At 31.8% G+C, this 24,673-nt stretch overlaps 1 protein-coding gene across 1 annotated transcript; it reads left to right on the top strand.

Annotated features, from left to right (window-relative positions):
- The first annotated feature begins 8,461 nt into the window (after window positions 1-8,461).
- Window positions 8,462-9,175, top strand: LOC143537622 (uncharacterized). Its single transcript, XM_077031351.1, has one exon. It carries the CDS (start codon window positions 8,462-8,464, stop codon window positions 9,173-9,175), a length of 714 nt encoding a protein of 237 aa, XP_076887466.1.
- The last annotated feature ends 15,498 nt before the right edge of the window (window positions 9,176-24,673 follow it).

The raw sequence follows: 24,673 nt of genomic DNA, 5'->3' as shown, positions 1-24,673 counted from the left end.
CTTCCTTCATGAAGAGTGTGCAATCGACGGTACCACGAACAAAGCTATTGTCCAACAGGTGTTGAGACGGTGTGTCATACCAAGCTCTCGGGGCTTGATGTAATCCATAAAGAGATTTGTCAAGCAGGTACACTTTGTCTTTGTGTTTGGGATCTACAAACCCTCTTGGTTGTCCCAAATATACTTCTTCACCCAATTTACCGTTAAGTAAAGCAGACTTTACATCTAGCTGATAAACCTTGAATCCTTTCCAAGATACAAAAGCTAAGAAAATTATGATTGCTTCAAGTCTAGCAACGAGAGCATAGACTTCATTATACTTGATTTCTTCCCTTTGATTAAATCCAAGAACCACCAATCGAGCTTTGTTTCTGACAATGATTCCATTTCCGTCCCTTTTACACTTGAAAATCCACTTGGTATTTATGCACCTCTTATCATCAAGTAGATCAACAAGTTTCCAGACACCAAGTTTCTCAAATTATAATAACTCTTCTTGCATCACATTTACCCAGCTCTCTTCTGTCAAAGCTTAATTATATGTCTTCGGTTCGATTTGTGAGATGAAACATTTGAATGAGAACCAATTTTGAAGAGGAGCAACTTGAGTATAGTAACAATGAAGGCTCTGATTGAGTTTCAAATCTGGTTTTAACATTTTGATTACCAGTTTTATCATTTGATTGAGTTTTAGCAAATTGATTACCAGATTTATTACTTAATTGAGTTACAGATTTTACCTCATTAAGCACATATTCGGTTGCTTGTTTACCTACTCGCTCTCACAGTCAGAACTGTGAGAAGACTTAACAGCTTACCCATCACATGATAAAGATGATGAAATATCATGATGTGGTGAATTAGTCACCATATTTATCCCCTTGACGAACCCTTCAGGTTCTTTTGGAACATAAGAGCTCCAAATCGGTGGCGGTACAACATGATATTTCGGAATCTCTTTTGGAACAATATGATCAAGGACATATGATGAGGCGGAATAGCTTTTTAGTTTAGTTTCAACTCTTTCAGTTTCAATTTTAATCAGTTGAAGTTCTCTTTTAAGTTACGCTTTCTCATCAATATGCCTGTTGATGGCAATCTGTTTGTCCTCAACCGTGTGTTTAAGCATAGAGATCGTTTTCTCATCTTGTAGGATATCCACCCACAAGTTCTTTTCACACATTTGAAGCTTGTCATATGACTCTTTTATATTTTGATACTCATGAAAAATGTTATGATAGTCAGTTATTAGTGAGTTAATAACAAATTCCTTTTCATCAAATGACTCACAAATACGTTTAACCTCTTGAGTAGAAAATGTTACCTGTCCAACCATGTTAGCATTATGAATGGATCCACTTGGAACATCTTCATCTCTCACCACATCAACTGTCTCTGGAACACCTTCAGGAGGCACAGTTGCATCGCTCATTTCCTCAGTGTTTACTACCTCTTGACTTTCATTAGTTTCTGCAGTCTATCTTCATCATCAACTCCAAAGTCATTTTTTTCATGAGACACTTCCTCTCCATTAAACCAACCTACAAAACTTTCAAACACATTAGGTGGCAAAAATGATTTAAAAAATTCATTTAGAATTGAATCAAAACTCTTAGGAGATTTTGTCTCCTCAGGATCGCTCTTAGTGCTGTTCTCCACTTGATCATTATATGTACAATCACTCTTAGTCTTTTCATCATCAGAGAGATCACCTGCTTGGTTCTCAACATCTTCATTTTCCACATCTTCTACTCCTTCACCTGCATTCACAAAATTTACATGTTCTCTAGCTTATTCACCAATTACCTCAGCTACATTTGCCTTGTGAACGATAGTGTTCCAGTTGAACCCTTCATCCAGTTGTGCGTGACAAGATTTTGATAACGAGGCCTCGGGTTTCTTTGATGATTCAGCGGGTGCAGGAGAGCTTTGATGATAAATGGTCTGTTTGTTGTAGTCCCTACCAAAAGGATCAGGACTAGTTTCTCCAACTTCTGGGTCCGTGCATTCCTTCTTGAAATGTCCTTTCTCTTTGCATCGAAAACATGTGACCTTTAACTTGTCAAATCCCAGTTTTGAAGTTGTTCTATCAAGACAGTTCTTCCCAATAATTTTCCTAAATCTTTGAGCTCTTCTGATAACACTAGCCATACACCAACGGATATCCAACACCTCCATTTCTTCATAATCCTCCTTTGTCATGTTGAAGTTAACAATTCTCCCAGCTATTAAACATTCATATGACTCGAGGACGGATCCTAGAAAAGCCATATGTTCTTTAACATTCTCAGTAGTAAGTCCATTGATGTTCTTGATGTTAATAGCTATGTTGCAATGCATAACATCAGATGATGGACTCGTGGGTTTTGAGGATTGATCAGGAGCAGAGTTGGTTCCAGTGTAGGTGCTTGTGTAGTGTGGTATGTTAGTTGGTTGACTTGATTGAGAAATACCGCCAAAACTACTATTTATGACAAAAGCAGTTTGAATCTTCGGGCTAGGAGCTACCACATATTGTGATGAATTGAAGTATAACCCGATATCTTGAGCTACCGCAGTACTCTTCATTTTCTGCTTCTTGCGGATTTCAAGTTCTTGAGCTTCCAATTTTTCAATGAATCGAGCAAGAGTCAATCTAGAATAAGCAATTGGGTTTAACTGTTGTATCATTATGAATGTCTCCCATTCATCAGATAAATAATTAGCGGGATGTGATCCTCCCACACCACCCCCACATGCCTATACGGCTCGTATAGGCCTATACGGCCGTATAGGGTACACATGCCTGACAAGGGGACAAAAAAAACAGCTTTTTGCAGCCTATACGACTGTATAGGCCTATACGACCGTATAGACATTAAATGTCTCGTATTGCATTCAGACAAAACCATAAAAGCTATACGGTCGTATAGGGCTATACGACCGTATAGAAAACATTTGCAGAAACATTCAGACTGCCTTAATCGCTGCCGGAAAACGATTTAAAAAAAACCTCAAATTTTGGGGTGCATTTTTATTTTAATGTATGTTGACTAGATGTTAAAAAAACCTCAATTTTATTATATGTAAGCAACAAATATGCCTAGACAGTCTTGAGCTTTTAACGAGCTAAGCTTGAGCTCAACATTTAAACCCGTTAAGATAAATGAACCAAATACTGACCCGTATAAATCACATATATTGTATATATGGTCATCATTTTTTTAAAAAAAAAGTGTCTATAAACGAGCCAAATACGACCCGTATAAATCACATATATTGTATATGTGGTTATCATTTTAAAAAAAAGTGTTTATACGTCCGTATAGGCCTATACGACCCGTATAGGCCTATACGACCGTATAGGCTTATACGAGGCACAATAAACGATGGCAGACAACCTCTGACACGATTCAGGTCCTATACGACCGTATAGCTCTATACGAGCTGTATAGGACAAAAAATGGTGTATGAGGATCCATGGTGGTGTGGGAGGATCCCATGCCTAATTAGCAAGTCTGTCAATGTATTCATACTCTTGCTTTTCAATGCCTAATCGTTTCATCTCATTAACCAGATGGAAGTATCTTTCAATCAATTGTGCCATAGATTCTCCCTTAACCATAGTGAAAATATCAAATTTTTTCTTCAGTAGATCCATTTTAGATATTCTGATGTCTGGATTCCCTCTGTCTTTATTTAGTAAAGCTTCTCAGATTGAGTGACACGAGCCATTGTGTTGTAACAGCTGGAAAATCTCAGACTTAATGGCTTGTTGAAAAAGATTCATCATATTCTTTTCCCTAAGAAATCTTTTTTTCTCAACTTTATGTATTTGGGATAACCAATAGCTTGTACCATTCTCATTCCGTGGAATAATGTACTCCACCTCAACAGCTTCCCATGCCTCATAATTGATAGCTTGAACATAGGTCTCGAACTTATCAGCCCAACTTGGATAATCTTCCATCCTTAAAAGCTTCGGTGGCTTATTAGACGTTCCCATTTCATTCTCCAAATTGATATTCTGAAGTATTGGCGAAGTGTTTGTCACAAAAGCATTCAATTCTTCCATCGTTGCACGAAAATCAAGAAAAACAGCTAACTCAGCGTGTAAGTATAAGAGAGTCAACGTATGAGTAATGTAAGTGTGTAAGTATTATGCAGCGTATAAGTCTTGAATGACTTACACGGCGTATAAGTCAAGTTAGACACTTATACGGCATATAACTTCCCACTTATACAGTATACAATCTTATACGGTGTACAGATCAGCAGAACTTATACGGAACAGCAACGGATAAGACTCTTATACGTGGATGAAACTTATACGGGGAGCAACCAACTTATACGGAACTCAGAAAACTTATACGGAGCAGCTTTTGTAAACATGATGATGATCAAAAACATGATGAAACGGATTGATTTGGATAATAACCCTTGCAGAAACAATTATCAGGTATTAACAATCATAATTATGACTTGAATTTGAAATTGATCCATAAACGAGTGTGTAATTGAATAATAAGTGATGTTGATAACTTTTGACTTTGCAAATCTTCAAATCGAAACGAGTTGATGTGTTCAATCCAGTAGTAAACACAAGCCTAAAGCTCTGATACCACTTGAAAGACTTGAAGCCGGATCATAATACGTCATCATATACGTGTAAGAATGATATGACACGGATCGAAAACGTTGTGATACTATACTATACTATGCTAAATGGCGGAAACAAGTAGCAAAGGAACTAAACGCATGTCAACTCACTTTTAACAATCACTATATTCATATAACAAATAAGTGCAAGTGATTAGCAATTATGCCAAAGATTTTTACAAATTATGACAATTAACACCTATTTATACAACCACCTATGAGTCTATAAGTTGTAGTCAGCGTATAAGGCTTATACGTTGCGTATAAGTCTTATACGTTGGTCTAACTTATACGCCCCTTACAACTTTTCTAATGTGACATTTCAGCCCTTAATAATATAATATTTAACAGTGCAGCTCGTCTATCATTGCAAGACCTAGCATTAGACATAATGCTCTAACAAAACTGACTTGAGGGGCACACGTAGCTATGAACGATAGGCTAGCATATGAAGAAGAAGAAGAAGAAGAATAGTGTTATGATCTGAATGATAAAAGACACGTTTTCATGTTTTGTTTAATTAACTTGAATGGTTAATTTTAAAGATGGTTATGAATGATAGTTATTTTGTGAGAGTTTTTGTTTTTTATGATATTTAAGCCGTGTTTACGAGTAAATCTTACTAGTTGTAATGTTCTTGGTTCGGGGCCTTACAGTATTAGTTCAATTCGTCGCGGTCTTTCGCTCGCTATTATTTACGACACCAATAAATATATAAATTTTATTGAAACGTTGATAAAAATATGGATGCCACAAAGTATATTCAAAATTTTATGAAACATAATATTATATTAAATAACATAAAGGTAAACTATGTCACGATATATTAATGAAAATATGTGCGTAGCTTTTATAACATGTACTCTTATGCCTCGAGTAGTTTTTACATTATCACTCACAACACACTTTACATAAAATTTATATCGAGACGTATATACAAATAGGAATGTCGCATCGGCATAATCGGAACTTTATAAAACATCGTATTTTAAAAGATAAAAGAGGAATGTAAAAATGTTTTAGGTCGGCATTGATTTGGTTTGTCATAGTCCAATCTCTCGGTATAGTTTCCAATACTAAAAAGTTGGTTTATTTTTAATAATCGAAACAATGGTAAAGAATTTTAATATTATTTACAATACTAAAATCCTTCGTGGGTAAAACTTTCCCATTTTGGTTGGTAAAAGTTCAGCACTACAATATTGAAAGAAATTACATTTGGCCAAAATAATAAATCGAAGAGTAAACAAAAAATACAACGTACACAATAATAATGTAAACATTATTGCATGCGAATTCACGTATATTTAAGCTCAATGGCAAAAACCAGGATTTTTATTTTTATTTTTGTGTTAAAGAGGATAAAAATGGGTCATTTTATAAAAGATGGGTCAAATACGTTAGGTTAAACGTACTCCTTGTTAACCATACACTCTCACCGAACTTTCATTTTTATTAATATTTGTAATTGACATGCTAGTCCTCTTATTTTATTTTATATTTCATTAAAAATATCAAATAAAAACTAGTAAGTTTTTATTGTTGTTTTACAGTCTTTAATTTTTATATAATTTTATTATTGATTTTGTTGTTCTATTTCTTTAAGATCTTATTAAATGTTTGTTTATTTTTTACATGTATTAAAAGTTTTGTATACTTTTTCTAGCTACTTTTTTATTTTTTTATAAATGTATTCAAAACAATTTGAACTATTTGTTTTGTTAGGTTCAAGTACATGAGATTAACGCTACCTGAAAAAAGAGCCAAATTTATTTATAATATGTATGTTATTTGACCATTTTATTTCAAAAAAATATATGTTTTTTTATAAAATAATGTAAACCATATCTTAATTTTTTTAAACGCTCACCAAAAAGAATCACACAAGTATAGGTAAAAATATATTTTTTTTAAAACAAGAAAAACAATGTTTTTAAAATAAAATTAAACATTTTTCTAAATAAGAAACGACTGTTTTTATTTTTAGAAAAAAATACTTTTAAATACATAAAAAGATATATTGAAAAAAAAAACTTTTAAATAAAAATAGAAAATTGTTTTTTTTAAATAATAATGGGAACAAAATGACAAAAAAAAAATAACAAAACCGTGAAAGAGAGAGTTGTCCGTTTAGTAGCACCCGGGTCAAATATGAGGCAAATGTTGAGTCGGGCAAAAAACTAGATCAAAGTCCAAGTAAAAAAAATAAGAATAAATAACATAAAATGATTAACAAACTAACTCTATTACCTAATCCGTTGATAAATTAACTAGTTACTGTCTATAACATATATCAAAACATTTAGCTCAAATTTTAATTAGTGTTTGGTAGGATGGAATAAAAGGTGAAATGGAATAAATCATTTTAAAGGAATGAATTAAGACTTGTTTGGTTGTCATATGTTAATGGAATGAGTTATTTCTTAAGAAATAAAATTTCTTCTATTTATATGATTTCCATTCCTTTAAAGGGGTGTGTTTTTTTTCATTCATTTCGGGAAAGAAATGAACTCAATAATAATAATAATAATCTCTATTATTGTTATTATATCAATATTATATTATAATTATTGTTATATTATCTATATTAGTACACAATATTATTATTATTTTGCATATTATAATATAACTATTATTATATTAGAATTATTATTATATTGAATTTTATAAGATTAACATTTCACATCGTACATATGCGATTCAACGTTTTTATAAGTATATTTATTCGGTTAAATAATCTTGTTATAAGGTGCAGGTCTTAAAAGCTAGTTATTATGAATATTTATATTATTAATAATTCTTATTATTATTTACGTTTTTTGGAACGACCAACTAAGTAACGTTGGGTACTCCGTACGCGACCCTCATTGGCTAAAGGTAGCCTGAGCCGATCACGAGTCCGGACGGACGGAGCCCATAGCGGTCCACCTATTGAGGGATTCTCCGGATAAAACCCGACTCCCACGCCCGCCAAACGGCACGACAGCAAGGAGCCTGTAAAACCGGGTGGGATCATGACTCGAACCTGGCAAGCCAGGGCCATCCCTCATATCTTCCATTTAAATTGGTCGTAATGATTTTTAAACCCCCTACCTCTCATTAGTAAAGTAAGTGCTCTACCATTGAGCCACATCCAATTTATAACTTATTATTATTTACTAATAATAATAATAATTATTATTATTAGTGAATAATTATAATAATAATATTAGTAAATAATAATATTATTCATTATTTATTATTATAATTAGTACTACTAATACTAATAATAATAATACTAATAATAATAAAATGAAGAATCATTTCATTTTTAAATGATAATTAAACATGATAATGGAATTGGTAATAATCAATTTTGTTCATTTGTTTATTCTATTACCATGTACATTTTATTCTCTCATTAATTTCATTACTTCATACCAAAAAGACCCTTAGTGTTTTTTTAAAATTAGTGTCATGTGCATTTCATTTTCAAATAAAATAAATTTGAAGGTTTGTATAGTAATTATGATTTTTATTAAAACTATAGGGTATGCATTCAATAATTCATTGTGTGGCGATTCACCACTCGGAAAGGTCGTGGTCATTTATTTCGATGAAAATGTCTGTTCCTGGTCTATGGAAGCAAATTGTAAGCATTAATGGGGAACTGCTTGTTTGTGGTCTAGATCTGACCAGGTTGTTTAAAAAGGAAATTAAAGATGGAGTGAATACTCTTTTTTGGTTTGATGTTTGGAAGGGTGAAGTGCCTTTCTGTTTTAAATTTCCATTGTTATTTGCTATTGAGACAAAGAAGGGATGTAGGGTAAGTGATAGATGATTAATGTATGAGAATGAAAATTGTGGACGGTGGGATTGGCGTCGTCAACCGCTAGGACAAGAGGAAGTAGGTGAATTAAGAAACCTCTTGCTTGAATGTCAACAAGTGAGTCTGGTGGTTGGATCTGACCGAGTTATTTGGAGTTTAGATGAAGATAGCGGGTTTTCGGTTAAAAGTTTGAAGAACGGTATGGTCGATAATGGTGGCGCAATGGATAATTATGTAATGGAATGGAATAATTGGGTTCCAAGTAAGGTTGGCATTCACGCTTGGAGAGTGGAGATGGAGCGTATTCCAGTTTGGTTTGAGTTATTAAAAAGAGGTATTGCGGTGTCATTGACGGTGTGCCCTATTTGTGAAGAGGAGGTAGAGTCGGCTGAACATTTAATGATTTCATGTCGTTTCGCTCAACATGTCTGGAGTGTTATTTCAACTTGGTGTAAGGTACCATCTATATACGCCTTCACAATTAGAGATCTGTTGGAGATGCATCGGTATACGTGTTTTTCAAAGCGGAAAGAGAAGGCCTTTTATGCAGTTTGTTTGACTACGATATGGTGTGTTTGGCGTGCTCGGAATGCTCTTGTGTTTGAAGGTAATCCGATAATTCTTAATAATGTGGCTGGCGAAATTAAGGCGCTTAGCTACTTGTGGGTTAAACATCGGGGAAAAAACACGAGTCTTTCTTGGGAGATGTGGCGGGGTTTTAAGCTTTGATGTTGTAGGTGGTTTTTATCTCGTTTGGTTTTTGTCTTGTATTGCTTTACGCTTGGTAGCTTGGTGCCGTTGCTATTATCTTGCTTGTAACGTTTTATTTTTTAATTAAAGTTTGGTTGGCCGTTCAAAAAAAAATCACAACTCATAGTAGTGTCCATCATTATCCCCGGTTTACTAAAACATGAGATAAAATATGAAAAATTTTGGTGTATTTGTGGCCTAGCACAACCCTTCCTGTATGCGAGATCCGTCTATGGTACTTATTACTTGAGCCTTTGTTCTCTCAAGATAATTTTTAGATATCTTACTTTTAGTTGTATGTAAAAGATAATACGTAAATGTTAACATATTCTTTTTAAAAAAATTCACCTATAGAATAATATTTTTATAATCTTTATGCTGCCTAACTGTATGATTAGACTAATAATATTTGTGCCGCCCTTTCGACATTTGTCTTCTTCATTACGCGGTTTTGGTTCACAAGTCATTGAATACCTTTAAAAGTCAACGTTGTCAACGTTATGTTAACAGACAAAAGGATATGAAATGTTGACCTATGAGTTGGATTTGAAAACTATGTGCACTAATTACGTTGTACTTTTTACAAATTTTATTTTAGTTTTTCTAAGGAACTATTTAAAACTCAGATGAGTGATGAGTTTTCTAAGACGGAATGTAAAAAAATCTATATTGATTTTGATGTTAAAATATAACTAATTCAGAAAAAATCACAAAAAAAGAAAACCATAATTGTGAATACTATATGCATTCCTTGAGTTAGGTTTCTAACCAGAGATCTTAAAATCGTTTTAACCATCATCTCCATGCTATTAAACCAAAAGTTCAACAACAAACTTTTATTTGACTAATAGAGACTTAAGAAGATTATTACTTCTTTTTAAAAACTAATTACACAATTTTGATATTATAAAAATTATGTGATTATCAAGTGAACAACACTATCTCTTTCTTTCTTGCGAATAATATATTTCCTACTTATATTGTATACCGACACTTATTATTTGATGGCTGACGATTATAAAAAAAAATTGTATTTCATAAGTTTTAGCCGATAGCTTTCAAAATTTTTTTAATTTATAAAATATCATTTAGCTTTTTTTTTTGTGCTAAAATTGTTCATGTTCAAGTCAATCGTAAGTTTTCACATAGCACATCCCATTACGTCAGCCCATCAGATTTTGACATGGCGTAGAAGATTGTTATGCGGCAAACTAGTTTTAATCGAACCCAGAAAAATGAATTTGCTATAACAGATGAAATCTATTGCAACCAATTGAAATATGTTGCACCTATCTAAAGTTTATTGACCTAAGACTAAAATTTGTTACGTCAAAAACACTTATCAAACACTAAATAACTAAAAGTTTTTTGAAAGTAAAGTCTTGTGACACACATTAGTCAATGACTAAATCAGTGCTTCAGCGATTGACAAAAGCTCTATAGAGTTCAAATAATCCCATTTTTAGGAATTGGAATTATTAAATCACGACGCTTTCAACCATATCCATTTATAATAATTGTAGTATTATATATATTGGATTAAGTATATATTTGATTTTTTGGTTCATTATACATATTTTATACATCTATCTATAATATATATAAACGAAAACATAAAAATCATGTGTCGCGATGTGGTCGCTCCCCACTTTTTGAAGTCACCAGATTTGCTTGATTTTTAAATGAAGGTTCTCATCCATTTGACTCAAATTCACGGATATGGTTCTTACCAAACCCATATATTTCTTAAACGGTTTATAAAATCTCATTAAATTAAAAATTATTCTCACCAAATATTTAATGTGAAAGTCCTATAAAATAGGATATACTAAAAATTATTATATGATTTTTTAATAAAAAGATATTATTTATAGTCAAGAAACAATTTTATAGTAAAAAAAATAAGCGGGTCTTGAATCTCATCAAACCTAGATGACTTTTAAACCGTGTTATAACATCTCATTTATTTGTGAAACAATTTATCATCAAACCATAAGTATATTATTAACTTTCATACAATAAAAATTCAAAAAATAAATAAATATTAGAAACAAATAATATAAAACAACCTCGTAATACGGGGGATAAAAACTATTAATATATATATAAATGAAAGCTCAAAAATCCTACGGTCGCGATGTAGTCGCTCCCACCTTTTATGGAAGCCACCAAATTGCTTGATTTTTAAATAGAGCCTTCTCATTAATTTGACCCGAATTCACGGGTATGAGTCTTACCAAACCTAAACAGTTTTTAAACGGGTTAAAACATTTCATCAAATTAAAAATTAATTTCACCAAATATTTGTTATGTAAATCCTATAAAATAGGGATATACTAAAAATAAATATTTAATGTTTTTTTTTAAAAAGATATGATTAATAATTAAGAAACAATTTTATATTATTTACAAAAACCCATTTTTATGGAAGCCACCAGATTGCTTGATTTTTAAATGGATGCTCTCACGCATTTGACTCGAATTCATGGGTCTGGGTCTTACAAAATCCAGACAGTACTTAAACGGGTTATAACATCTCGTTAAATTAAAAATTAATCTCACCAAATATTTGATATGAAGATCCTATAAAATAGAGATATACTAAATACTAATATTTTATTATTTTTAAAAGATATGATTTATAATTAATAAACAATTTTATATTAAAAAAAAGAAGCGAGTCGCGATGTGGTCGCTCCCCCCCCCCCTTTATGGAAACCATCAGATTTCTTGATTTATAAATGGGGGCTTCTTATTCATTTGACCCGAATTCACATGTATGGGTCTTACCTAACCCAAACAATTCTTAAACGGATTAAAACATCTCATTAAATTAAAAATTAATCTCAACAAATATTTGATATGTAAATCTTATAAAATAGGGATAAACTAAAAATTAATATTTAATGTTTTTTTTAAAAGATATGATTATAATTAAGAAACAATTTTTATATTAAAAAAAGAAGTGCCCTTTTTATGAAAGCCACCAGATTGCTTGATTTTTAAATGAAGATTCTCATGCATTTTACCTGAATTCATGGGTATGGGTCTTACCAAACCCAGACAGTCCTTAAACGAGTTTTAACATCTCATTAAATTAGAAATTAATCTCACCAAATATTTGATATGAAGATCCTAAAAAAAAGGATATACTAAAAATTAATATTTTTTTTAAGATATGATTTATAATTAAGAATCAATTTTATATTAAAAAAAAGCGGGTCATTGGTTTTACCAAACCCATATAACTTTTAAACCGAGTTATAACATCTAATTTATTTGTGTAACAATTTTCATTGTCAAATCCCAAGTATATAATTATTAACTTCCTTACAATACATAAAATTAAAATCATATATATATATATATATATATATATATTAGAAACGAGTAATATAAAGTAACCCTGTAATACGAATGAAACCTTTAATATCCTACATGTCACGCTCTGGTAACTCCCCGCCCTCTCTCAAGCTACCAGATTACTTCATTGGTAAATGGAGTTTCTTTATGTGTTTGAACCGCTTTGACGGGTATGGGGCTTCTAATGAAACCCGGATAGCCCACGGTCATAACAATTCATCTTAACATTTTCATCTTTCCTCTGCCTACGATACCTTGCTCACACCCACTTTATCGCTGGTGTGGATTGAAATGTCACACCCCAACCTACGGCGGAAATGCCAGGGCGTGAGCTGATTGCCACAACTCTCAAGGTACTATCATTAAATTATAAAGTGACAATATCTAATTAATTTATTTATTATCAAACAATATTTAAATACAAAAATAAAGAAAACTACAAATACAAACCAACTATTCTTGTATATGTTTATTATCCTAAAGTACGCGAGCTTCAGTTCGATAAGCAATCCAATCTATAACCTGCAAATGCGTACAAAATATATATTTGTCAACAACACATGTTGAGTGAGCAAATCACTAGTTTTGACACAAACTATAATGATATAAATGAAAGAATAAAAATAGGCAAAACTGTTATCTCTGAGTATAAACAATGAAATCGTTAAGAAAGTAATGAGTGTCGGGGAAACCATTGCCAATACGATCGGGCTCTGGCCACTGCGACAGTCGTATGATCATACTAGATTGAGAATATGTTGGACCTCTCCGAATGCGATTCAAGTAAGCAAATAAGCAAATAGCAAGTAACAGATAGTCATTTAATTGATACACAACAGAAAGATCACAGTTGCGTTTGAGAAATAACAAGATAAATAATTTGATCAATGGTACGCAAGTGTCCCCAAAACATTTGAAAACAAGTAAAATAAAGGGAGTGATTACTCACCTGATTAGGTGAACGAAATACAAACGATGATGATGTGAGAATTATGAACCCTTTGGGATACACCGACAAGGATTCCTAGTTAAACATGATCATATAAATTAATTATAAATACTTTAACATAATTTAATATTATGAGTTATTAACAAATGAGATAATGCGTATAATAGATTTAAGATTTTGATGTTATTTGGGTTATGTTGTGATTAGAATGGTTATTGATTAGACGATTGATTCCATTTGGTATTATGAAAACAATATTATTAGTCATTATTTAAATTAAAAGAATTGTTTGTTTATTATATAATCTAAGTTATGAATAATTAATTTAAATAAATATGAGTTATAATATACTATAATAATAAACGTTTAAATATTTAATTATAATAAGTTTGATACTTTGGAATCTTTAACGAAAAATTTCATGATTTAATTATAGCTAATACGTTTAAAAATACAATTTTTACAACTTTTAAAGAATGATATATATATAATATATTTTTTTATATAAAATTAATATAAGCAAAAATTATAAAGATGTTCAACAACGAGAAATCACTAATATTAGTGTCGGGTTTTAATAAATTAACGATGATTAATACTATCAAAAATATAATTATAATATATATATATATAAACGAAAACTTTTAACGAGATTTGACGAAATAACGTAAACTCCAAGATGTCGGTTACATAAAAATTAATATTAGTTTATGTTTATTATTACTTATTGTTTAATAAATAATACATTAATTCAAACAAAATATAAAAAAACAAATAAAAAAACGCGCTGGCCAGGGCTCGAACCCACGCATGGCCGGTTGACAGATGGTTAACAGACACCCAACAAACCAGTTGAGCCAAGCGTTCAGATGGCTGAATAATACGAAAAGTATATTAAATATTGTAGCCCAGATTAACCCCCAACTATTATAAACCCTAAAATCAAAATCGCTTAATCCTATTTATGTTCGTTAAATTAACATTAGGGTTAATGATACACGCTTAAAATGATCCATATGCATATAAGAAGTACCAAATCTGATTGCGTGATGACAAAGAACGGTTAAACCTTCACGGCTCGTTCTTGAGTTCGTTATGGTACTGAACGGCTTCGTTGGATGAGATTGGGTTAGGGTTTAGATCATCGGGTTGTATATAGGGTGCGGTGCATACATGATGAATTGAATTTTTGTCACCTCTAAGTGGTACAATACTCGTTTGCTAATGACGGTGGTGTTTGTTTATAAATTCATATCTTGAAGATCATCTATTCCTAATTAAACTAGTCAGTGAGATTCGAGATAAGTGTAACATCCCAAAATTTCCAGAATAATATTTTAAAGATTATTTATTTGTGATGGAAAAGTTTACTTGATTTAGTAGATCTAATAAAATAATAGAGACGGAAGGTTAAGTAGGCTAATTGAATGGTAATTAATATGGACCAAAATGGAAAGATGGGTCTTGGGTCCATGGGCTTAATGGAGTATAAATACCCCTTAAACCCTAATTCTTTCCATTTTTATCCATCTCTACACCATAGTCTACACCATAAAAAACACACACAAACACCATCCTATAACCCGAGCCAAGATCCGAAGGTGAAAACCCAAACCCGTTGATGCTTGAACGTTGTGACGAACCAAAACAACATCGTGACTAGACCGTGTTCGTAAACCGACTCGTTTAAGGTACGTTTATAGTTAGAAATCATTCCTTTAGCTTCGGATTCGTTTAATAATCCTAGATCTGAGTATATGTGGCAAAAACGAATCCAATGAAACAAAGCTTACTGAAATTGATCAACATCTGATAGGTTAATTGATTGTTGTAATGAGCCGTATATATCAATCAAAGCACCCTTTAAACATGAATGTTTGGCCAATTGGACACTTAGGGTTTGTAGGCTCTAGTTAGACGAATCCAATGATATCAAAATCATGTTGTTTCATTAATAATCCAAGGTTTATTGCAGATCTGATATGTGTTGACCAGTTCATGTTCTTGACGATTTTGACTTTGACCCTGGGTGGCTGGGTCAAAGTCTGGATAAGAACAGACACTACTTCGTTATGATAAACAAATCATGTCATTCGTCATGTGCCCAATTCGTTATGTAAGATAACGAATCAAGTGATTCGCTACTCACTAGTTCATTATGCTAAGATAACGAATCAGGTGAATCGTTACTCACCAGTTCGTTATGTTAAGATAACGAATCAGGTGATTCATTATTCACCAATTCGATATGTTTAGATAACGAATCAAGTGATTCGTTATTCACCAATTTTCTATGTTCAGATAACGAATTAGGCAGTGTTCTGAATAACGAATTAGACTTTGAAATAATGACATAAATGGTCCCTAGACTTAGAGAAGAAGTATTTAATTACATAATAGTCCTTGGGCTTTATTAATTGATGAAAGATACCTTAAATGATTAAAAGGTTAACAATAAAATATTAGTATGAAATCCTAATGGAAAAATGTTTTAATACACTTAATGGAAATACAGTTTTTTCCAAGCTGACCTGGCAGCTCCACCCCAGCAGCAGGGGCTCTGCCCCTTGAACCCTGCTAGGGGCTGCCGCCCCTAGAACCCTGCTTCCAGGGGCGCTGCCCCCCTGGACCCTCGTTCGTTGAGGGTTATAATTAAACTAGAAACACGATATAGGCATCGATAGTTAATTGATGCGTGTAATTGTTAACCAGTTAGCCGTGCACAACTTAAGAAAGGAATAACCATTAACGGTGAACGTAATCGAGTTCAGGTGAGTTTCTAGCCCCATTCCTTGTTATGTTTTTGGGGTTGTGTGCATACTCGATGTGATAGTTAATACACTTACCTTAAACGGTAAGTGTGTGCCATGTATGATTTATATGTTATTTACGTATATCTTAAATGTGAGTAAAAGCTTGTCGGTACGTGAACGATATTCGGATATTGCACGTAGTGACAAGGGAGGTTTGTTTAAGATAGTTGAATGTGTATGATAGATATATGTACAACGTATGAATATAGGAAAGTTATGGGTAGGTAAAGATAGTATGCACGAAGATGAAGAAAGAGGGATCATACCCTAATAATATCTGAGATAGAGAAGAAAGGGATCAGACCCTACTAATATCTGATATAGAGAAGTAAAAAGGGATCAGACCCTAATAATATCTAAGATAGACAAGAAAGGGATCAGACCCTATTTATATCTGAAATAGACAAGGACTAAGGAATCAGACCCTAATAATATTTGAGATAGACAAGAAAGGGATCATACCCTAATAATATCTGAGATAGACAAGGACAAAAGGATCAGACCCTAATAATATCTGAGATAGACAGGAAAGTAAATATATAACATGAAAATAATAAAGTATGAAAGTATGTATAAAATTATGTAATGATAGTAAATCAGATTAGTAATTATTATATATCTTCGGATGCATAATTGACGGTAAGTGTATGTATTGTATGATGTGTGATTAACTAGAACTCACTCAGCGTAGCTGACTTTTAGTATGCACGCAGGTGAGTAGAAAGAGACAGTTGGCTTGATCAGGGACACATGGCAGATGAATAAGAGTCTGGCGTCTGAAGACTTGTGATGTTTTATATTTAATGTTTGATTTTGAAAGAAAAGATGTTTATTTAAGACATGTTATGAATTAATATGTAACGTTTTATGAAAGTTTTAATATTCCGCGAAAGTTTTATCAAACTCTGATATTTAGAACGGTGTTTATGAGTAAATCCAACGTCCAGTGTGAGACACCGGTAACGGGGCCTTATAATAAGTCAAGATATGATTCGCACAATTCAAATTCCAAGATTATCACGAAATTTGTGGTTCAAGCAAGATAACAATGTCATGGTTTGTGGATTCGGGTAACCGGGTCAACGGTTTTATTAATATAATATAAATATTTTATCAGAAATTGCAATTAGGTCCTTAATCTATAGAGAAGGAAACAGAATGGGTTAGTTAAAATTATAGTTTAGGGTATAAGTTGTATATGTTCCAAAGTAGTTATATATATATATATTAAATTAAAAATTTAAACAAAAATTATATTAACGACTCGATAAACGTGATAATTATGGATATAATTTTTCCGAACATCGAAACGGGTTGGGTCATGAAAATTGAAAAAATAAATTAAAACTCGAGTTGTTACATGAAACAGGGAGAAGAATGAGCGAAGGTCATGGTGGATTGAAAGTCTTTCTCTATCTTCACAATTGCAAAACCTTACCTTTCAATCAACGATACTATGGTGCGATTTCATCGCTTCAGCAACATATTAATTGCGCACTAATTTTGAATCTTTTTTTTTGTAGACGTCTTTTTCTTATTATGCTAATTTCAAATCGAATTCAATAAGTAAGTTATATCATTTCCCCTAATCTATATGTATACCTAAAGTTGATTTGCTTTTGTTCTATATTTAAGATTGGCCTTTGTTAACTATTAAAGATTTATAGTTCTTTATTAATAAGGTTTTTTCGTGAATTTTTTTAAGGTTTTATGATATATATTATTATTATTATTATTGTATTCAAATAATTTCTTTTATGCAGATTAGATATAACTTATTTTAAGGATTTGTAAATTGTTATATCTCCAGATTTAATTGCAGATCATAACTAACTTTAATTTATATGCTTATTTAATTTGCAACGTTTTTGTTTTTTTTTCACATATTTTGTTTGAATTTTGGATTTATATGGTTTTGTTTAATAATATATTTTTTAGATAATGATATTGTTGGTGTTTGAAATCTCACTTTCAACTCAATATTACTACATGTTTTACTTATTTGTAAGTAAGTATCTAAATTGAACGAATGTGTTATCTGCAGTTTTGCACATAAATAAAGAAATAATATAATTTCGCATATTAAAAATAGAGAATTGTTCTTCCAACTTGAGTTGCGTGCTATTTCTTTGAAGTAGCAATCTTATGAGAGTGTCTTGGTACTACACTCAAGGTCAGTTGTTTCTACTTTATATGTAATATGTTTTTATGATGTGCTCTTAGGTATGCATGTGCCTTTGTACGTTGGTAATATGCAGTTTAAAACCTTTTTTTACATTAATATTTTAATAATTGTAGTGTCAAACGTGTGTTTTATCTTTGGCGAAGTTCGCCAAAAATGATTAATGTAAACATCCTACTTTTGGTTATAATAATAAAATAAATTTCGTTTATTTTATATTGTGTCGTTTAAGGTACGTTTATATCTATAAATCGTTCATTTAGGTTTGGATACATTTAGGAAGTCATAGATCTGTATGAATGTGATAAAAACGAGTCCAACGAACTAATCCGTAGTAAAATCCATTACAGTTTGATAGGCTAATTGTTAGTTTGAAATACCCGTAATATATATACATAAATCACACCCATTAAACGCGAATGTATGGATGTTTGGATGGTTAGGGTTTGTAGGCGAGGTGAATCCGAGTTAATTGATACCAAACTCGTGTGTTTTCGTTGAGAATTGGCTGAATTGCTAATCTGGTTCGTGTTGACTGTTATTGTTCTTGACAATTTTGACTTTGACCCAAGAGTCAAAGTCTGGATAAGATTGAGGTAAGGTAACGAATCAACCAACCAATTCATTAAGGCGAGATAACGAATCAGTTTGTTAATTCTTTACGCCCAAAAACAAATCAGTTCACCCCTTTCGTTATGCCCAAATAACGAACTAGACAGCGAACCAGAATAACAAATCAGCTAGGGAATCTGATCAGGAAAGGTAACGAACTAGCCTAACGAATCAGATGGTGATAAGATGACGAATCAGGTTAACGAATGGGGATTTATCAAAGACGAACAAGGATAACGAATCAGAATGAAAAGTAACGAATTAGCTAATGAATTAGGCTTAATTCGTTATGGCGAAGGAGATAGCGAATTAATTAATGATTTAAACTATCCGCGAATGTAGGGAACATCCAGGGGCTCTGCCCCTTGGACCCTGCTTGGGGCTGCCGCCCCTAGACCCCGCTGCCAGGGGCGCTGCCCCCGGATCCCCGTTCGTTGTGGGTTGTATAAAGATAGAAATACGATATGGGTAGTAATAGTTAATTGATACATGTAATTATTATACAGTTAGCCGTGCACAGTTCAAGAAAGGAATAACTATAAACGGTGAATGTAACCGCATTCAGGTGAGTTTCTAGCCCCACTTCCTTGTTATGTTTCGGGGTTGTGTGCATACTCGATGTGATTAGTTAATACACTTACCTTAAGTGGTAAGTGTATGCCTTATATGATATATGTATGAATGAATGCTTGACGATGCATGAACGATCTTCAGATATTGCATGTAACGTCAAGAGATAGTTTAAAGATATGGTTGATATATATGCATATGGTATATAGATGATGTATGTACGTATGGAAGGCATAATTATGAAAGTAGAGAAAGGTATGGAAGGTATGGTTAGAAAGGGAACATACCCTAATAATATCCGCGAATGAAGGGAACGGACCCTAATAATATCCGCGAATGTAGGGTACGGACTCTAATAATATCCGCGAATGTAGGGAATGGACCCTAATAATATCCGCGAATGTAGAGAACAGACCCTAATAATATCTGCGAATGTTCTAGGATGAGGTATATGTATATGTGTATGTATATGTGTATGTATAAAAGGAAAGAAAGAAGGTATGATAGTATGAACGTATGAAGGAAGGTAAAGGAATATGTATGAATATGTACCTTCGGGTGCGTATATAAGAATGTGTAAGGACGTATTATATGTTACCTGATTAACTAGAACTCATTCAGCGTAGCTGACTTTTAGTATGCACGCAGGTGAGTAGAATGAGGCAGCTGGCTTGAGCGGGGCACATGGCAGAAGAATAAGAGTCTGGCATCTGAAGACTTGTAAGCTGTGTTTTGATTTTGAAAGACATGATGAATGTTTTACAACATGTTATGACTTATTATTGTAATGTTATCAAGTTTTTATATTACGCGTAAAGTTTTAATTAACTCTGATATTTAGAACTGTGTTTATGAGTAAATGCAACACCAAATGTAGGGCACCGGTAGCGGGGACTTACAATTAAAGAATACATTTTTGTGAGACAAGAGATGTTTTATGAGACGGGAATGAAGTCTCTATAATTAGGTAAAAAGAAAAGGTATGCGACTTTGTTTTACCTTTGATAATTTATTTTGTTACAACAATAGTATAATCACTACCATAATTTGTTTATTAAAAAACTAAAAAGAAAATAATCACTTGTAGGTAATACCAACTTTCTATTGCAAAAGAATCCAAATTGTTGAAGCACCATGATTGAAAAATCCCATTTCAAGAACATTGATGATGTTGTTTTGGGTAGCGAGTAGCAAGTTAATGATATTTTATCATCAGATATCAAGCATGTTGAATACAAGGACAATTCTTGAATAAATATCTTCAAGCATCAACACAACAAGTTCAGAAAGTTTTCTCAATTGATGCAGGTCATAAATTATAAACGGTCCAGTGTTAACAAGAAGCGTATTTGATTGAGATTCGGTTAAAATGGAGGTTACACATTTTGTTTTCATTTAGACCAAAATATTGGCTTCGTCTTTCAGAAAATGGGAAAAACTAGGCCGTTGGCATAATGGAATCCTTGGTATTCCAAGGTACCTTATCGTTACCGTTAGTGCATGATTTGTGAATGATGATTTGCAGTTAAAGTATTCGAGGTTAAAGTATTCGAGAGCTACAGAAAATGGGGAGTTTGTTAGTGCACGATTTTGGTTTCCGTATCAATCGAATAAGTTATAGATAGTCTAGTATGTTTATTTATTGTAAAACGGCCCATTCGCTATGGATTGTATAGCGAATGAGGCCCATTCGTTAGTTAACTAGACTATTAGCTAAGTTATAAGCCCATTCGTTATCTAATATAACGAATGGAGACTCATTCGTGATGGGAAGGCATAACGAATGGCTAATTCATTAAGTTATTACCCATTCATTATGGAATCATAACGAATGGTGTCTCATTCGTTATGAAAGCATAACGAATGAGGCTTAACTTAACGAATGAGAGCATATGGCCTATATATATATATATATATATGCTGCTCATGATCATAATTATGAGAGAGTGTGTACATAGAGTTATTTATCCTCTCCAGAAGTTAGTATTCTCCGCCATAATGTATTCATCCTTATATTTTCAATAAAGTAAATGTTTAAAGTATCGATCTCGTGTTGATGTATCATATTAGCGGCTAGATCCGGGCTCTAAGATGTTCTCTCAATTACTTTGTTCATGTTCGTTCATAAAAAATAAGGGCATGTCCGTGTGCATTCATGTTCGTTTATTTAAAATCTAAATGAACAGTTTGCAAAACTTCCAGCCAAACATAACTGGATGCACACGAACATAAATGAACAAAAAAAATGCATGTTCATGTTTGTTCATTTTTTAAATAAACGAATATGAACTTCCAGCCGAACAGTACGTTAATATTATGTTCATTTATAGGCTTAAATTAGCAAGTAAGCTAATTGGAAACACATCTAGAAGTTATAATAAATAACGTATATTTTTAGAGTAGTAACTATAGATATATTTATAAAAACACTTTTAGAAAACTTTCTACATTTACAAGCTCTAATTAACAATACTAGAAGAAAGAATAAAACATAATCCTAAAAGGGTCATATGGGTCACACAGGTTAAAAGTCAACTGAAATTTATTGCGTTGTCTTTTTGTAGTCATGCTAACGGGTTCGCGCAGTCGACCTAACCTTGACAGAATTTTATGAATACCTTGACAGAAGATGAATGCTATTTTAGCTCCATTGTATCCTCAAAATATAATTCTTCTGATAAAGAAGATACAACAGGTATACACAATTTCTTTGTGATCATGCTTTGTAATAGACTGTTTATAAATGAGTCAAAATATCAACTTCATATTTGGCATGATTAACCATCAATGTTAAAGCTTGTATTATTATTTGCTTCATTGAAGTACCATGTGAATTCTAGAAGTTAAGTGGCAAGATTCATATTAATAGTTTATCTTCTTTTTAAACTTGTTGGGCTTGACTTCAAAGGTCAAAATTCATTCAATAAAACAAATATAAAATATTTTAATATATTTAGGAAACTGGTGGCGGTGTTGGTGGTGGTGGTGACTGCCATGGTGGTGGTGGTGGTGGTGGCAGTGCAATATGTCAGATAAGCAAGCCACATATATGCCAAATAAGAATGTCACATCATGAAAACTAACGATGTTAGGATTTCGTTAGTCAGGGTTCATTGGTAGAAAAAAATGATAAAAGATGGGACTGTCATTAGTCATTTCGTTAGTTATGATCGGTAGTGGTCAAAAGGTGATAGTTGAGATTATTCCAAACAAATATATTATTTTAAAATTTGTTGTAAATTGTTATTGACACAATGTTTGATTATATAAACTAAGGAGACACAAATCCCTTCAACAACCTACAAAACTTCTATTTAACAACAAAATTTGTCCTAAGTAAGGGGAATATTAACTTAGGGTTTCTAATTGTTAGATGAAACGAAGGACTTGATAAAGAAGGCGCGAAAAGAGTTTATCAAGACGGTTTATTATCATTATAACGTCACTTTAAATGACGCTTCCAATTATTCCCATTTTAAAATATAAAAAGAAATAAATCTACAAAACTTCATAATACAAAAATTTATGTATAAAATATTAAAAACGTATACATTATTAATAAAAAATAAATTTTTAAAACTTAGTTTTTACATATGATCATAAAATTTTTGTTAATATAATTCATAAACTAATATAACTTTTATTATATTTGATAAGAAAAAAAAACTAATTAACAAATTAAATGTTATTTTAATACACAACAATAACTAAACTACAAAATCTTCAAATACAACAAATACATACAAAATAATAAGAAAAAACACAAATTAAACATCATAGTAGAAAAAATATAAAAAATTAATAATTCACCAAAAAATGAAATGATAACACATGATGTACCCATTTCAGATAGACGTGGAACTATAATTGGCCTATAGAAATTCAAATATATCAATTTATTAAAAACTCAATTCACTATCAAGCACAAAATGCATATTTTAAACAACAAATTGGGCAACATTAATTGACAGAAATATGAGAGCCCATTTTTGGTGATCTATTAAACAACATATACGTTTTATATCACCAACGAACCGTAACAACTCAATACAAACAAAAATAACACAAACCATATAAATTTCTTTATGCATTCATGTAAATTAAGACGGAAATTCGCATCTTAAATAACAAAATGTTGGGTTACGTTAACTACTAGACCAATAAGACCCATTTGAGATATAAACAAAAAACAAAACTAACTATACGTTAACTACATCTAATAAATATTACTTATTTTATAAGTTCATGTAACCTTTAAGTTTAATACCTAAACACATCCTACATGAAAAATATACATAAACAATTATTTATATAAAAAAAACTAAAAGTAACATGCGTAACACGCGGGCTAAAAGCTAGTTTAAATATAAATATACTAACTTAAGAACCCGTGTGATGCACGGAAAGCTCAAAAAAGTACAATTAAACTATAAATATTAAATGATTAAATTAAAACATCATAAATTTTATCAAATTAAGTAGTTTAATAAGCTCAAATTATATTTTCTAATAGAATGTTACTATGAATACGTGCATTCTCACGTTATTTCTTCATAATCATGAAAAAATGCACATACTGATTTTATAAGTTGTAATTATATTTTTTTTAACGGAACATCAAATTATAACAAAAAATGATAAGATGTTTCATTATAGATGAAATAAAAAGAAAACATTACATATAAAATTAGCATAACTAAAATGCGCTTTTGTATTACAGATTTGAAAGTGGTGAATGAGAAACTCATGGATCCATAGAAGTTGAATAAATACGTAAGAATAAAATTGCTATTGATTCATAATTTCCTTTTGTTTTTATCTTCCTATACTTGCAAAATCGTTCATTAATTTTTATCATATTTATCCTCTACACAGAAAAGTATTTATAAATTGACTAGTTTTAGACACCCGTGTATTACACGGGATAAGTTAATGTATAAATTACAATGAATAATTTATTACAAATAATAAAAGATAACTAAGTCCTA

This window comes from Bidens hawaiensis, unplaced genomic scaffold (genome assembly GCF_021521415.1).
Source record: "Bidens hawaiensis isolate Kalapana, Puna unplaced genomic scaffold, B.hawaiensis_p1.1 tig00011236_1, whole genome shotgun sequence".
Taxonomy (NCBI): Eukaryota; Viridiplantae; Streptophyta; class Magnoliopsida; order Asterales; family Asteraceae; genus Bidens; species Bidens hawaiensis.
This window is presented reverse-complemented; position numbering and strand designations above follow the sequence as displayed.